The sequence below is a fragment of the Opisthorchis viverrini genome (assembly GCF_000715545.1).
Source record: "Opisthorchis viverrini unplaced genomic scaffold opera_v5_357, whole genome shotgun sequence".
NCBI lineage: Eukaryota > Metazoa > Platyhelminthes > Trematoda > Opisthorchiida > Opisthorchiidae > Opisthorchis > Opisthorchis viverrini.
Genome location: NW_008752012.1, coordinates 223730 through 241546, shown reverse-complemented (window position 1 = coordinate 241546; position 17817 = coordinate 223730). Strand labels below are relative to the sequence as shown.

Here is a 17817-nt window from a genome sequence, read left to right as displayed (position 1 = left end):
TAATGAGTACACTTCATGCTTGTTTTCAAGCACCATCCTCATTTTCACTTGTGACGAGCATTTCAGTTCATTATTTGATATTTTAGTAAGACACCAGAGATTGGTTAATGCCTTCGTTCTCCTAGTTTCATTCCAGTCGCTTTGGTTTGAATCACAAGTGTACAAACCTCTCCACCAGTAGTGAACTATCCAAGATCGACCTCGAATGAGGATGCCTTCGCTTGGTGCCAGAATCGCCCAAGTTGGGCCAACCCTCTGGGGCTTGCGTCCCAAAGGCGGTTCCGATGTCTTACGCCAAATCCGGGAATCAAGCCTCTCTGGCACTGGCATACATCTACTACCCTCACTGAAGTTGCGCGACCAACCAGCGGCTTGGTGGATGCCCAGACCAATCCTGTGACAGATTGACAGAACGATACAATTAACGTCAGCTCACCCTATGAGTGAGCACATCTAGGTTTGCTTATGCGAATGGGTCTGTCCAGGAATCCGGGTCGAAAAAACGGTTTCAGTCAAACGAGTAGCAATTATCTTGGTTACTCACGCGAAAACCCGAATGGAACGAAAGGTAGAATATTAATTTCCCGGTGGTTGCATTGGCTGTATCCACAGTGCCCAGGATGAAGAAGATAACGATGGTCGAGGACGGGAGGCTAGACCATGGGGTCTTGACCCACTACTTCCGATGATTTCTGAGTTCCAGACCAGGAAACCGAGAATCCTATCCACCGTTGCGCGAGGTCCAGGGATATCCTCGTATTGTCGGCCGGACGTGCTGAGTACAACACGAGGTGCTAAAGTGAAGCGATTGCCTGGATCTAGAGAGGTAGGCAAGTGGCCTTTAAGAAGCTACATCCTTGCTACAAGGAGTTGTACGCCAAGATTATGAGGAATGGGAGTAACTCTCAAATATTATTTTTGCCTGAATACATCTGACGGTGTCAAGCATGGAGACCGCTTCTTCCCAACGTGGGGCGAGATGGCTCAGTGGTTAGAGCGCTACCGACCTTGGTTCGAACTCGACCTATGCCTCTCGGCTTCCTGTCTAGGCTTCGGCTACCCGGCACTATCTCAGCCCTCGCGCTTCCTTTGGGTGACATGGCAGCTAGGCACCCAAAAGGAGCTACCGCTGAACGATTATTAGTGTTTTTCCCACCATAGTCACGTAAACAAGGTCCCCTACTGGCTTTAGGTTGCTGTCATTTGCTGGGAGTCTAGGAGAGATCTGAGTATCAGGGCAAAGAGACTAGTTGACGATCTAGCATTACCAGAGAAAAAAGGGTAAGGTGTTCAACATTCGAAAATTTACCAGCGAGAAACGACTTGTGCTGCATCAAGGACGAGTCATTATCCGATAGAAAGGTAAGTATCTTGGCTTGCAAATCTCATGGAAAGGTAGGAAACGGGTGGAGTGCTAAGATTCTGGAGGATATGCTGGTGAATGTGACGAAGACGCCTTGAGCTACCAGTTGGCAGTGTGAATACTAGAGTCGTTGAACCGTTTCTTCATAGACCCCTGGCTCAAATTACCGAAAAATGCGAGGACTTGGCGTTCTTTCATGCGACGGCTTGCGACTCTCACGTGTGTCTAAGATGGCACCCGATGGAGCAGCTTGCTATATTCCCCCCGTTTGGTAAATCCACAATCTCTGTTGGTAAGGAAACTTTTGGAACATAAGCAAATAACTGGCATTAGCAAACATACACTCATTTGCAAACTAATTTGGTTCTGCGAGAGACTCACCTGGAACCCAGCTGAATCTCTCGTTTGTGATGTTCTCAGGCAACTGAATGTGCTGCACCAGGCCGCCTCATGTTTCAGTCGCTACGATATTCGAGATATCGCGATACATATATAGTTTTGTGATGCACTACTCATAAGGTTGCTGAAAATCCGTCGACAGCCCACGACCGGTTTCGCCCTTTTTAGGGCTCATCAGGTAGGCGCAGTCCCCGGGTTTCCGTCAACCTTATGTTCTACTTGAAACATTCAGTCGCGTGAGAACATTACAAACAAGAGATTCAACTGGGTTCCGGGTGAGTCTCTCGAAAAACCAAATTAGTTTGCAAATGAGTGTATATTCGCTAATTTCGTGCAATTTGGTTTCAAGTAGAACATAAGGTTGACGGAAACCCGGGGACTGCGCCTACCTGATGAGCCCCAAAAAGGGCGAAACCGGTCGTGGGTTGTCGAAGAGTTTTCAGCAACCTTGTGGATAGTACATTACAAATAACTGGGAATTAAAGGAATGCAAACATTTTCATGACCTTTGGGGAGAGAGTTGTGGGTTATAAGCCTGAGAAAGAACAGGCGGATCAACGGCTCTGGTGAAACTCAGCTGAGGGGAAACAGCGTGTGAACGTTCTTCCATCAAGTGGCTATCAGATACAAGGGACATCGTGGTCCCTATCGGATTCAGGCTACTGGGGGACCTCTGAATGGTGAAGTTGGAAGTTTCTAAGCCACTTTGAAGATTTTTTTTAAAAAAGGAATACCGGGTTTCTCGTCAAAAACAATTTTTATCTCTTGGTATTGCATTTGAAACTACAGTTCAGCGTTGATATGTGTAACATAAAGACGGAACAAAGATAACAACGACAGTATGGAGAATACCAATGAGAGCATCTGCATTCTGGACGAAGGGTGTGTGTGTGTGTCAGTGAAGTAAAGGGATGGAGAGCATACATGGCAGACACACAGAGATCCGGTTAGATGGAGAAAGAAAACTTGGAAAAAAGTGGCAACTGATAGAGGTGGTGATTACGTCTCAATCAAAGATGTCAACACAGAACTTCTTCGTGCGTTCAGTTTGGTTCCAACCAGGGCGGATGATTGGTCGCGAGCACTGAAAATAGAACAATAACATAACGGATGACTACGGGACAAAAACATCCCATCTCCTTAGCGGGATTGGTTTAAACTCAAAGATGTGTGAGGCATCACGGTATTCGTTCTCGAGAAAACGGCCCTTACATATATGACAGCAGTACACAGGATTGTTAGGTTGGATTCTGTTAGTCCGTCGACGCCACCCAGACTATTGGACGCCAGCGAGTGAACCTACATGAACAGTTATGCGCGAATCTTGCGAGGGCATGATTATTTGAGCACTACTGTGTTTCAATTCGAATGATGTTAAATTTACCGGATTGGTTGTTTGCTACAGCAAAACGAAACATCGGAAACAGAAATGACGGTCAAATATTGAGTAGTGTCACAAAATCCGTCCGGACAGTTTAGTCTGTTGTTTGTGTAAACTGCAGGCACAATAGTGACGTATTCCGGGAAGCTCAACTGAGTGAGGCGCGAAATCACGAATCGATAAATATGAAATTTATCCACAAAATGTGGTACTACACGTAGAAAACGGTTCAGGAAAAGGACACAAAAATTATGGGCATTCTCGTCTAATCGTTGCACAAATTTGTGCAAGTTCAACTAAAACCCCGATAGGAACCGGTGTGGATTAACGAGAAACGTGCGCGCTCCGCACGTCATCAAAAAGCGCGCGTGAAAAGTTCACCAGAATCGGTTCGACATGATAAGAGGCAAAAGGTTATGAACGAGTTATGGGTGAATACTGAATACATGGGGGAGGCGTAGAAAACAGTGGGTTCAAGCAAGGGAAGGGTTTGATCGTGAGAAAGGAGGTACAAAGTGCCAATAGAAGATGTGTTAGAGCGCGAATTTACTGACCGGAAGGTCCGTGGTTCGGACCCGACCTCTGCCTCTTCGCTTCCCCTGTCTAGGCTTGGGCGACCTGACAGTATCCCAGCCCTCGTGCCTTATTCGTGTGACATGACAGCTAGGCACCGAAAGGGTGCTACAGCTGGACGATTTTTTTTACACATGAGCAGAGCACAAGGGCCGCACAGTTAACCGTTTTCCATAGTTATGGCACCAGAGTTGGATGCCAGAAATCCATACAGACCGACCCAAACACCAATGCGTTCTACATCACGCATCTTGCATGTGTTTCGTGGTCAGAGTCACGGATGTGCCTCTTGTTGTGACGGAAACTTCGTCGCCGGTGGAACGCACGGAACTTTCACCATAGAGTTTCCAACAACAGACACTTTCAATCGTCAGTCTATGGCTAAAATGCGTGACTCTATTCAGAAGTATAAGCAAGTGCGACGGACCCCACCGACCTCGAGTTCAGTTTGCTTCACATGTTCAGACACTAACCACATGACAAGTCCAAACGAAATCGTTCAAAGCACTCAATTCGAAGAGTTACGAGTAAGCGGGATTCCAACCAACGTCAGTCGATGAGTTAGCCAATGCCGGGTCACGTGATATGCGCCACTAGTGTTAATCAATCACTCAAGACTGAAATGCATCACTCTGTAGCACTGAGCAGACGGTTGGGTGATCAAGTCCGCTCAGGATTTGTGGGACATGTATTGACAATGACCTCCATTGGGAAATAATAAAATAATAAATCGCTCAGCCGTAGTACCACTTCGACGCCTAGCTGCCATGCCACACGAAGGAAGCACGAGGGCTTGGATACTGCCAGGTTGCTCAAGCCTAGACAGGAGAAGGCGAGAGGCAGAGGTCGGGTTCGAACCACGGACCTTCCGGTAAGTAACTTCGCGCTCTGACCACTTGAGCCATCTCGCCCCCATTATCACGTACAGTTGCCAAGGCGGGTAGGACAGCGTTCCTTTCTCAACGACCGCCAATGGGCAGCGTTTTTTGGACTAAACAGATAGTTGAACACTGCGGCAGTATCCGAGACTGGCAGGGGCCCTACCCAAATATACAACGCTTATCAATGCTGTATACAACAATTTCCGCAGACACGCAAGACCCTAGGGGAATTTTCACTCCCTCACTCATGCTTTCCAGACTCATTTTCGATGTGACATTGAAATACTTGGCGCCTGTAGCTAACGCCTGTCCAGTTTGAATGATCCGGACCATCGTTCCGACACTTAGCACTTCAATGGAGTCATTTTTTCAAGGAGCAGACCCCTGGAAACGAAAAAGGGTTAAGTCGTAAGATCTGAAATTCATCAGAGAACCGCAAAATGCAAAGTTTAACGGAAAAGTTTGGTGGCATCCAGGTGGAAACCGCTCCACTAACAGGATCAGCGTAGCCAAAGAGGGAATAAAGAAAGTTGAAGCGAAGTGGCAGCTTGTTCACCGTAGGTAAATTCCATCAACAGAGCGGAGCTGGTCAACGATATAAGAAAGCAGTCCGCGTGGAAATCATCGATATCTGCAAAAAAACGCTGTCTGAAATTAGTGGAAAGGTTTGACAGGATGGTTCGGGAGACCAACAAACCACATACTATACCATGACCGTACACCTTGAGTGGAAGTCTGTCGAAACTAGGCATCGACAAATCACGAGGACCTTGACCAGCAGGCGAATCGGCAAGTGTAGCTAGGGCACCCTTAACTGAGGTGATTAGTAGCGCGAATTCAAGAAGTGGATCGCAGTATATTTTCATGAAGGAAACTACTCACAAGGTTGCTGAAAACTCTTCGACAGTAACTGCGATATCTCGAATATCGTGCCAACCGAAACTCGAGGCGGTCTGTGTACAGCTCATTCAGTTGTAGAATATCAAAAACGAGCGATTCACTTGAGTCTCTCGTGAGAACCAAATTGATTTGCAAATGAGTGTATTTCTCGAAAGTGGATCGCACCTCTGTAGCACCGACATCGTTTTCAATGTCAGGCTATCGCTTCCGTTCAAGTGTCTATGCCGAAACAGTATAAGATCGCACCTAGATACATGGTAGTACTCTACTAAAAATGAAGGAAAGTCTCCCACATACCCTAGCCGAGTGCGTCCATGAACAAACCCACCAGCTAAGTAGTCCCAGGTTTTGTGCAGAACCAGTTATCCGTTCGTTTATCGTAGGTGTGATTCTCGCTTTTAACATCTACCGGTGTGGCTTTGATATGCATGGCTTCGTTGGCCTCTCAATTGCTCATGTCTGGATTTGGGAAGCCAGTCCTCGTGCTCCCGTCGGGTGGCATGACAGCTAGGCATCGAACGGGGTTTTACAGTCGAACGGTTATTATTGTCACCAAATATGCTGAATGCAGTTGACCGCGGATGCTTCAAGGCAGAGGAGCACATCACTTAATTCTGCGACTTTCAGTTGTATCGTTCGTATGAACAGTAGACCAGCATTCCCCCCAAACCGCCGAAAGTTATGAGCTTTCGTGACGCACAAAAGAATAGTGGAGAACTCCAAAAAACAACGATACATGGCAACCGTCCAGGGTGGTACAAGTCAGCCAACTCACCTACTTCTGGCTCTTTTCATACCGCACGGGATGTGGACAAACGGAGAGTATCATCATCGTGGTCGAAATTGACAAGATCATTATGGTCCTGGGCAACGAGTGAATCGGTCGACTTTGCTTTATCCCCGACAGGATACTCGTCATCTTTTAGTTCATCTCCAGATGGACGTAGTTCACCGGAGTCACCAGACGTGACCAACGGGAAGGCGCCTTTCCACATTTTTTGTAATTCCTCCCTGCCGAGAAAGATGGCAGCGAACACGACCGTGGTTCCCAAAGTAAACGGACACAGGTAGAGCAAAGCCGGTTGACCACGATCGGTCAAGGTCATTACAAACTGTGTGGTCAACATACCAAGCAGGTAACCTGAAACCAAAATAAGGTAGGTGGATTAGGTACAAGTAAAAATTGGAAATCAATAACGCATAAGGAATTGATAAACTGGAAGGCGGACCTAGTCAGATTCATTATCAGATGCGATTTCGGCATAGTTAGAAGGGTTCTGTCGACTAACCCTCGATACACATTATTGATCCACAGGCTGCAGTGGATTTCATGTGATTCTTCGTTGAGATTAACTGGACAGTAAATTCACCGATTTCTTGGTTCACTGAACCACAGTGTTGTTTTATGAGTTGGGCCTTGGCGTCAAGGTCATCGTCTAAATACGATCTTCCACTTCAGTTTGCGTCAACCTGGGGCCGGTATAAAGCAATATCGATTGAACAAGGGAGTGCTTGGGGACCCATGACTTGTTTCGGGTGACCAGATGCAGACGCCTTACAACTAGATAACTAACAAACTAAACTAGCAGACAAAGGATCAAGTCTCCACGAACGGCCTGCTCTCACGTGCATTTCGATCGTGAACGCCATTTGTGGGAGTTTTTTTCGGAAATAACACGCTGTTTGACACGACGGAATTACTGAAGGCCAGTGTGAAGCGACAAAAATACATGTGAATCCCCAGGGTTGAAAACCAATGGCCACCTTGTTACGGATGATTTAAGTGAGACCGCATCTATCGATAAAAATACGACAATAGTACACCGCTAGTGATGTGGAGAGAGCTGGTAATACTTAACAGAGGTCATCCTGACAGTGAAGCCAATCCATAACAAAATGCCGAGACGCACTGCTTCGTCCTTGTGGGGAATAATCAGTAGAGCACATCTCACGAAACTCAGATAGTTTCGAACTTAAGGCCTTCCAGGCAGTGGTTGGACATTGAATAATCTTGCCATGAGTGGCTGATAAGCACTGTGAACAGTTCTCACTTAGACGCGCCCCTCATCAATGAATCACGGAAACCGCATCGCGTGATCACTTATTAACTGGCCAATCAAGTGGCGGCCTATCAGGAGAAACATCTTGCCACGAGTGGCTAATTAGCACTGTGAGTAGTTCTCACTTAGACGCGCCACTCATCCTTGAATCACGGAAACCGCACCACATGATCACGACCTATCAGAAGAAAGTTTCATTCTCTGCGCTGCTCATTGGTGCAATAAAAGGACTCCAACCTAACCGAATATCACAAAAGCGGTCGCTCAGAACCAGACAATATCGACCAGAAACTATGGCATCATTCGATGGCGAAGCGCGAACTGGCAAAGCTGATCTAGAAGGTGAACGGCTGCCGCAGGATTAAGCAGACTGCCATGGAAGTCGGAAATTTCATGAAGCCTATTGGGATGAATGCCTGTGAAACCGCACCAGTTATTCCAGGCCGGATATCTGAAAACGGGGACACCACAAAACTTGGGGATAGCTTGGCCTATGAGTAAGCCACGAATACAATTTCATTTGCCAACCAAACTGGGTTCACGCGAGTCACACGAATGACCTTTTGAACGATCTTTCGTTGCGGGAAAAACAACTGCACGGTACGTGATACGGTGCTGTACTCTTTGCACGGAGTACCATGCGAGTGTAGTGTTAACCGACGCGAAAAACTGGTACGTATCGGAACAACATAGCCCTGGTAACGTGGTGCTAGTTAGGGATCAATCTCGCCATCCGACATAAGCATGTTTTGGGGTCAGTCAGATCGTGCGCTCGACAAAAACTGGTCGGCGAAATTATTGGACCAATCGAACCGAGTCAGTAAGCGGCGTGAAGCTTAATTGATCGGGGATCGAGCGGCAACACTGAATCGCTACTACTAACAAAAGGCGGTTGCGACTGACTGCGGTATTGGTTCTGCCTTGCCTACTTAACTTTGGCTCACGATGTTTTCATCAGTACTATGGTGGGTAACACATCACCGACAGCTTGCCATGGATACCAATCAAATTGTAAGCCTGAGGAATCCTGAGTTCGTTGAAACTACTGCAGCTCTCCGGCCGGAATATATCCAGTTCGACTAGACGTGAGAAAAAATACATCGCAAATGGGCTCTTGATCACTAAAAAGTCCCTTAAAATGTTCAGGTCACGCCACAGGTGAGATTATTAGACAGGAGCTTCTCTCGTCTCACATAACGTAACAGAGATGCCTCGGGTGACTGAAAATGAAACACCTGGAGGCGGAAAACCCGTGGTTAGTTGAATGACACCAGGTTTTGCGTGCGTTATACGGAATTCCATAAATGGGGTTCGCGACCCCGGAGGCTAATGGCATTGGCTGAGATCAGTCACTTCCAGAAGGTGTGGTCGGGATTTTGAAAGAGTTCAGAGGTAAGGATGCGATCGCCTCGTAACTACATGTAGGTCATGGAATAAAGATTACGTGTGTTTGGTTATCCGGGCCACTACTTGTTTGATAGTTTGCACTTGCTTCAGCCAGGGAGGGATTCGATCTACGAACGGCGTACTCCGCGTTTGGCGGCAGGTAGACTGCGACAGGCGAGTTTAATGTTGTGTCCTGGTAGTCCCAAATGTTCGTTGACTGGTGTCGGTACTCCTAGGTCCTTCTCGTTTTCCATCTTACGGGGACAGTATCTGCAAGCAAACAGACTGCGAGTAAAAAAACACGGACCCTTATTGGCTACAACATGAACCAATCAGAATCGAGCATATTTAGCCCGGCGCTTCTTGTCCAGTGCGGTCTTGTGGAAAACTCTGTGGTCATCCTAGATATACCATCATAACGATCTTCCTTTGTCTCCAACCTACCACAGGTTTTCATATTCCATAATGAGCAGAACAGCAAGCAAGTGTTGCAAAACACAACGTACGGCGAAGTTCTAGAAAGAGCGGCATTGGTGGAATTCTCACCGTTGAGTGGTAGCTTGTTTCTGAGTGACTAGGTAAACTCGAGAGAAGTCGATCCTCAAAATATGTATGCGTCTCTGGGACACAAACCAGCGGTAGCCACAGCTCAGTGTTCCACTAAATATCGGATCAAGTATAGGACGGGGTTCCTTATCCTCACCAGGACATCGTAGTTCAACTTTCCGAAGGCTTTTGACACAGGATATACCCCTATTCCGGTATCCAGGTCCCTAGTACAACCCACTCTCGGGAATGATAGATCGGGCAGGCTAGATTGTCTGCGGAACTGGGTTCTATGACTGCGGAGAGAACGGGAAGAACGGTCTTTGGCTGGCAAAGTTGGACGCACAGACCCTCCGTAGATGAGCGTCATGACTCCGTACTTCCATTGCCCTGTTCAGCAGATCCCGGAGAAATTTCGAGTGGCTCAGCGATCACGCAAGCCGCGATAATTTGCTGTGTAGCGGTGCTTTGCCGTGATACTTTGAGTTTGCATTCAACCAGAAACGCAAAAAGACCACTGAGATAAACTCGTTCGGCGAGCCGATCAAACCTGCGCGAACTGGATTGCGACGCAACACAAATTCCACACAGACTGATCAAATTACCTGCAAACCAGACTTCAAACAATGGGTCACTTTGAAGTAAGGAATGCAAGTGGACTTGGCTGACCAAGCGCGGATGATGTTCCCTTGTACATGTGCAAGTTAGTTGCCAGGTCAAGTGTCAAGTGATCAACAGCCGATGTTCAAAATACCGTTCGGGTGCATAAGCAAGACGGAGAACGACCATTCTCTCAAACAAACAGGTAAACAAACCAATCGCGTGTAACTCACCAAACAAGGAGGCCAGGAAGTTCATTCGAAATCGAATTTTCCACAGGGAATCGTAGAACGCCAAGAAGGCGCACAGTAAACCTTGGGTAATGGAAACAAGAAAAGAGTGGAGGGAATAAACAGGATATTGTAAGTACCAATGAAAAATAGAAGTCAGTTGTGGGCACGTCCACTGAGAAGGGTACATACGTTAGCGCGCTTTTGGTGCCTAACTGCCATGCCACACGAAGGTTGCACGAGGGCTGGGATACTGCCAGGTTGCCCAAGCCCAGACAGGGGAAGTCGAGAAGCAGAGGTAGGGTTCGAACCACGGACCTGTTGGTCAGTAAGTTCGTTTAAATATGAGTGTACGACTTTGATAGTGAAGCTTGAAATTGAACCCGAAAGTACAATACAGCAACCATAGTAACCGCACCACCAAGTGCTTCTTGTACGCAGCTGCGAGCATCCGAACGGATACGTCAATGATCTGGCTCAATCAGACTAGCTGATATTGACCGATGTCATCTGCGTTCTTGCTGTCAGATTGTCTGAACGAGTGTTTACAGGTGAAAACTTGTGATTTGCTTGTAGTAAGCTAGCATTAGGCCCCACATTTCCTTTTGTTTGTTTCCTCAAATCAAGGCCTCTGAATAAGTTATGAAAGAATAGGCGTTGGGCACCGATGATGATCGCCCTTGACTTGGTTTAGGACCCATTAATGGAAACCAGGACGTCTGAAGTGAATCGCACTGAAACGACTGGCTATACGGCTTTCCACAAGCTTTTGTACAGCTCCAGGTTGTTCACTACTCTGTAGATGCGCGTGGCTCAGAATATCGATTCTGATTGGTCAATATTCGGAACAAACAGTGTGCGGTGCGCTTGGGTCGCAGTAGATTACCCGAATAGTTATATCGCATTACTGAAATCACCAACATCGTATAAGCCTATCCCTGGAAAAAGGGACTAAAGGCATAGTGGAGTAGAGTGTGAGGAAGCTCGTTTCATTTGAAACTTCCTACATGTTACCGACCATCGGATCCAGTAGTCCTGACCCCTATCGAACACTGGTGTAACTGTATCTAATACACTTACTTTGGCCTCTTCCAACCTTAAATTTCATCATGTAACGTGTTCCAATGAGCGTGAAACCTGGAGATATCATCAAAAATCGGCAGACGAACGCAAAACCGGAGTTTAATTAAAACCGATCACTGCAAAGATCTGAACTCCTCACATCACGTCTTGATAAAACATGCTTCCCTTCGTAGTGTTCAGATTCAGGTAGACTCACCCCCAAAAACAGAGTGGGATTCGGAAAGTAAAACTGCAGTCGTAAAGTCACACTGCAGCAAAAAAAGTACATTATGGTTGGACCACCTGATGCAACAGTTTGTGTGAGTGTCGGTTGCCACACGTGACTAGTCACATAGGTTAGACTGAACTATTAGCGCTAAAGCCCGATCAAATACATCAAACTGCACTGTAAGCAGTCCGGGGTTAGAGCGTGAAGTTACTGACCGCAAGGTCTGCCCCTCGACTTCCAGTCTAGGCTTGGGCAGTATCTCAGCGCTCGTGTTTCCTTCTGGTCGCACGGCAGTTAGGCGCCGAAAGGGTGTTACAGTCGAACGATAATCAGTCCGAGGAGAGGAACCCGGGGAAGAGTGCTGCGTCATCACTTTTGTAAATGCCTCGAATTTCGGTGACAAAGTAGTTGAGGAGTTGTGCTTCTTGAGCGGGATTTTAATGGATCGGAGATGAGCGTGATCGATCGCAACCTCATGGTGAGAACGGTTGACCCCCCCCCAACAAAAGGAGCCTCCACCAAAGGGACANGGGACAAGCCTCTTCGCAACATTAGCTTTTCCACCAGCAAGTCCCGGGAAACAAGCGGAGTTATTTCATTGAGCCACAAATGACTGGTTAACTAACCCACAAGACGAAACAGTGAGCACGTCCCTCAAAACGCTTACACAAATTCAACAATGGAATGCCATGCTAAACGACTGGTGCGCTACCCAACACACTCATGAGGCAGAACTCGACCTCACTTGATCGATAAGTTACCGGAGCACACACACATGACCATTTATTGGAAAATATCACAGCTGCAATTCGGACTGTGGAAAGCAGGATGAAGCATCGAAAGATGCGTTACCACAGTAGAATTCTCGTTCTAACCTAGCTTGATAATGAGGGGACTCCTCGTTCTTACCAGCACCGGGTTGATACCCCAAAGACTTCCCCTGTCTAGGCTTGGGCAACCTGGCAGTATCCCAGCCCTCGTGCTTCCTTCGGGTGGCATGGCAACTAGGCACCGGAAGGGTACTACAGCTGAACGCCTCGTTGTTACAAACACCGGGTTGATAACCCGATTGAGGACTCAATACGTTACAACGGGATGAATAAAAACCACAGAACATCACGACCAAGTGATGTCAAATTGACATTTGAGCTGTTCATTCCACCGATGAATGCGATCGGTGTGCAACTAGGATTGCAAAAGTGCCTTTCGAGCGGGACAGTTGGCGGTGACACATACGATTGCGTTCCTTCGGGGAAGCTGTCTGTGAATAGCCCCTCGGAACACACGACACGTCTACAGTCTTTCCAATTAAAGACAACTATACACAAGAGACCGGTTGTTCACTTCAGTCGATTGAATGAGGGGGCAACAGTATGAGCATATGGTTATTCAACACTGAAACAGTGTACAGCACCAACTGCAAGTGGTCTACAGTATCAAGCCAGGGGGGCTGCGTCGCCGGTCATGCTATGTGGAGAGTAGCGGTTCGGGACGCTCACGAGCCTGACTCATACTGCTCAAGGAGAGGGTCATCGTGAATTTGTACGTGGAAAACCCGTATGGGCAATGAATATGTGAGACTAGATCTCGAGCGAATCCTATCCCCCCTGGAAGAGGTTCCTCTTCAGTGCAAATAGACCTAAAACCTGAGCAGATTAGTGCTTAGCAGTAATCGAATGAGCCAACGAAACTTTCGGGAAAGTACACAGACTCACGATATCGGTGCTTGACTGTCTTGCATCCAAACCAGGTAAAACCGATGGTGAAAAGAAGAGTTGGATGGGAAGTGCCCGTCAGTTATGAACAGGCCTAAATATGTGGCTGTTGTTAGCACATCGAATGGGCGACACGTGACCGAACCGCTGCAGCTCGTAATACCGGACGCATTCCACAAGTGTTCAAAACCTGAAGAATTGAGGCATCATCCTTGTTGTTGAGTTATGGTCCTATTGATAACATTTACTTACTTGTCTTTTAGGTAATCAATGAATATAATATAATATAATATAACATAATATTGTTGACTTTCGGCAAAAAAGCTCGAAACCAACGTTTTCTACCCTACTAACAAATAATCTACGGACTATATGTGTCATTCCCTAAATCGCCACTGTAGACGTACAGTTCTGTAAGGATACAGCGCCAGCCAAGAAAACTATCCTGAAAATTTCGAACCTCGAGTACAAACAGATCCAAGAAAACAACACTGCTGGTGGCCGACTGTGGATGTAACCTGCAAGTTGAAGAGTTGGCGTCACTGGAAAGGCGAGGAATGTGCGCTGAAATGTAACCAAGTGACTCGCTCACCAGGGAAGATGGCATCACCAAACCCGAGCAGTATGCTGTATGGCGATTGTTTACAACCGTACTGTCCTGTGGTTAGGACGAGGTGTATTCGGAAACTGGCCGGTATCGTCTCGCCGCTTATGCCGGCTGATCCAGTGGCAATCGCTTCCATGTAACTCAGTTCATTCGAGGCGGAACGTCGGCTCCGAATAACGTGTGTTGCCGTTGGGGGAGGAGGTTCGGTGGCCTAAATGGACAGGAAGGAATCGAATGAAGAAAGTGGGGACTGGAGGAGACAAAGAACGAAACTCATGGTCCACATTGAACATGTCCGTCAGTAGTTGAGGCCTACTCGATCGTGCAGCTGGCCACATTCGCCTAGCACTGCCTCATTGAGTATGCGTACAAGCAAATAAGTACACGCAGACACAAACCGAGGGCTACCCTAAGGTTTGAAAGCACTCAAGGCGGGTGGAACCTGGCCTACGACAGGCGAAACCGCAAACTGCTTAATCTGTGGCCTTCTCCGGAAACCGCATGATGAAGTGTGAAGTTATGAAGATGAGAAAGATGTGACCCAAATTGAGGTCAAACGTAATAAATGAATTCATCACGTGCTTGCATGGTGAGCAGGTGTGCACCCAAGATTAAACGGAAGCTTTTCATTGAGTGAACCTATGCACAGACTGATGCCCGGGTGCGGATGGCTGAAATTCGTGGACCATGCCTAATTGAAAGGCCCCGAACAGCAGAGAACTAGTGGGTTGTCATCGAACATCAATCAAACAAATTTCCCGGTAATGTTCGAATCCGAAATCGTTAGAAAGCAGAACGGGGGACTGAACAGGTCCCAAATGGTGTCCATCACAGATGAGTGTGACCATGCACCCACGTTCCGTGTTGGACCCGTCCCTTCGGTATATATTTTGAAATCCTGGGGTATAATACAGTCGAGTTCCCGAGTAGTGTCGGATATACTTGTCAATCGTTTTGGAACAGACATGCAACTTGGAAACACCGCAACAGGCAGAACGGCAGGACCGTTTTAACAGGTGTGTGACCTGTGCACAGTTCGTTGATCATAGGTCGATACCTACACGTTGAGCAGCGTAACTTGGTGCGCTGTGTCTGGGTACCTCCGTGATTGCAACAAACGTGTCAACCATCAACAATAAAGTAGTAGATTTTTTATAACAAGTGAAATCACACGGAGATTATTGAAAAACTGAAGACGTGATATTTCGCGATCCAAAGTTCGCGCACAGGTGAGCCGTAATGCACTGTTCTAGCAGTTGAGTTTAGTCGACTCCCGATCGCGTCAAATGAGAAACGCTGAAAACTAAGGACTTAGTAGTTATATCATTGCGAAGTGCTTGAATATCATGTTATCCGGACTTTCTTCAAGAGACCGAAAGCGTGAATCCGGCGCATCTAAACTTGCATATTGCTTCACGATTGAGATGAAGCAGTTATCCGAATTTTCTCCGGGTTTCAACCCGGGGGAAGGCTATTTTCAGGGCGACTGTTTTCGCCATACATTTTCCATCCCCGTCATGATCGTTCCCAGCACACAGACGACAAGGCTACGTGGGTCTTACAATACTACTGGTATTTTGAACGCCCAACCAATACAAACGCAGAAATGTTATCAACTGATCTAACATGAACAAAAAAATTTTAAGCAAATCGTCCGACGCTGGCGGTCCCACTAGGGCCACTCGACGCTTAGAGCACACGGTTGATCAACCACCATGAGATCTCAGAGAACCACGTTTCGCGGCCACCTCTTCGACCGCACACTAGCCTTGACAACCTAACCGATTTAGGTCGGAACAGCAAGTATTAACGGTTGGCAAGACTCGCTCCGGCTTTGCTAACTACGCAGTTGATTCCTCTCTCTCTCTCTCTCTCTCTCTCTCTCTCTCTCTCTCTCTCCANNNNTCGCTCTGGCTTTGCTATCTCCGCAGTTGATTCCTCTCTCTCTCTCTCTCTCTCTCTCTCTCTCTCCAGTCAAGCGGGACTTGTGAAGTTGTCCTGATGGTTGAGTCTGCCCACCACATCGGTCCATTGATCTCCAAGCTTACCATCTGAGGTGCGTTTTACCCAGCCTTACCGTTGGAGGCGCATGTCAAACAGTGAAACGAAACCATCTGAATTACTGAAAGTAAATTAAATTTCCAAAGCATGTCATCTTTCTTTCAGTGGATTCATCATAACATGTGGGTCAGTCTCGGCAGTCCTACAGCCACAACCCTTGGTTTTCACAACGAGGATGCTTTATGATCCTTTGTATATGCTGTCAGTAACCGGACGACCACCAACAAACGATAAAAACTGAACTGGAACTGAACTGGACGTCTATGGCGTCACAATGGTTCATCCCTGAATCTGAAGGGACGTGTGTATCAAGCTACAGTACGGGCTGTTTTGTTGTATGGCTGTGAGACTTGGCCTATTCGAGCAGCGGACCTGAGACGTCTTCAGGTGTTCGACAATCGTTGTCTCAGAACCATAGCTCGTGTGGGTTGGTGTCAGCGAATCCGTAACGAGGCAGTTAGAAAGCGTGTTTTCGGTTGTGTAACGGGTACTTCCATTGAAGAATGTGTCCAGCACCAGAAGCTGCGTTGGTTGGGACATGTTTTACGCATGCCGAACCATCGTTTGCCGAAGAGAGTGCCGTTTTCCATGCCCAATTCGGAGTGGCGTAAACGGAGAGGTGGCCAACCCTTGACCTGCCAGAGGGGTATGAAGGAGATCACGAAACGCTCGGGTGCTGTCGGTGCTACTCGCCTTCCAGGATGGGGACCGCGTGATCCTCACTGTGCCTGGTTGGAGACACTACAAGATATGGCTGCCAACCGATGTCAGTGTCGTTCTTGTTATCACTTTCTACTCAGATTGCCTGAGTGAATGTCTGGAGGTATATGCACCTCGGAATGATTGTGTTAAGCTAGCACTAAGTCCCTCCCCCATCCACCTTTATTCTTTTCTTCACAATAAGGCTTTCAAATAAGTCATGGTTGTACGGCAGTGAAGCATCGGTGTTGAACACTGATGTCATGCTGTCGATGATGATGATGATGATGAACTGGAATTGTAACCAATATCGATCACAACCGTTAAACGAGGTTAACACAACGAAACAGCGCTTACCTGTTGAAAGTACGGGGTGATGAACACAAAGAATACGTCATAAGCCAGGAACATGGCAAAGCAGATGGTGATTAGCTAGAATGGAGCGGGAAGAGAGAAAAAAGACGGAAACGGTAAGCAGATTTAAAACATGCATCCCCGGGGTGAACAATGAAGCAACCAGAGATTTGCAGGAAAGTGCAAGAGAAACACGAAAGCGCGCTTCATTGGGAGATATGATATCAGCTGGAACCCAATGGGCTTCAGTCAGTATAAAGGCTAATACTGAACACGCCATAAAACGGACGTTCCATAATTGCGGTGATCGACGAAGGAAGTATGAATGTATGCTGAAAAGCCGAGAATCCCTTGCTGCAGTGTACATCTCAGGAATCCCCGAGAGTCCCAACCAAAGTATTCTTAGCAGTACAGAGATCACTTCATGTTGCAGCTGAAGCGGTATTCAAGAAAAAAAGGAAGCATTTATCTCCGTGGGGAAAATACCCGGAGAGAGCCAGCTGGGAAGAAAGTGAAACCAAACTGCCAAATGTAATCGAATAATCTTCGGAACCAGCTATCGGTCTATTAATTCCCTAAAGCAGATGGAAGCGAGATGGTTAGAGCGCAAATTTACTGACTAAAAGGTTCGTGGTTCCAAACCGACCTCTGCATCTGGACTCCCCCTCTCTAGGCTTGGGCAACCAGACAGTATCCCAGCCGTCGTGCTTCCTCCGGGGAGCATGGCAGCTAGGCACCGAAAGAGTGATACAACTGACCGATACGATAAAG

At 47.2% G+C, this 17817-nt stretch overlaps 2 protein-coding genes across 2 annotated transcripts in view; one reads left to right on the top strand and one right to left on the bottom strand.

The window, feature by feature from the left end:
- Positions 1–3895: 3895 nt before the first annotated feature.
- On the top strand, positions 3896–4276 carry T265_10315 (hypothetical protein; the record flags this gene model as incomplete). Its single annotated transcript, XM_009176650.1, has 1 exon — positions 3896–4276. The coding sequence occupies one exon, from the start codon at positions 3896–3898 to the stop codon at positions 4274–4276; it is 381 nt and encodes a 126-aa protein (XP_009174914.1).
- Positions 4277–6272: 1996 nt separating this feature from the next.
- Positions 6273–17817, bottom strand: part of T265_15114 (hypothetical protein) — a gene marked incomplete at both ends in the record, with an annotated part of 41948 nt that continues 30403 nt past the window's right edge. Inside the window, 4 exons of the mRNA XM_009176648.1 lie at positions 6273–6638; positions 10323–10403; positions 13918–14143; positions 17050–17124. Of these exons, the coding sequence (XP_009174912.1) occupies positions 6289–6638; positions 10323–10403; positions 13918–14143; positions 17050–17124 (732 nt within the window). The remainder of the gene's footprint in view (positions 6639–10322; positions 10404–13917; positions 14144–17049; positions 17125–17817) is intronic.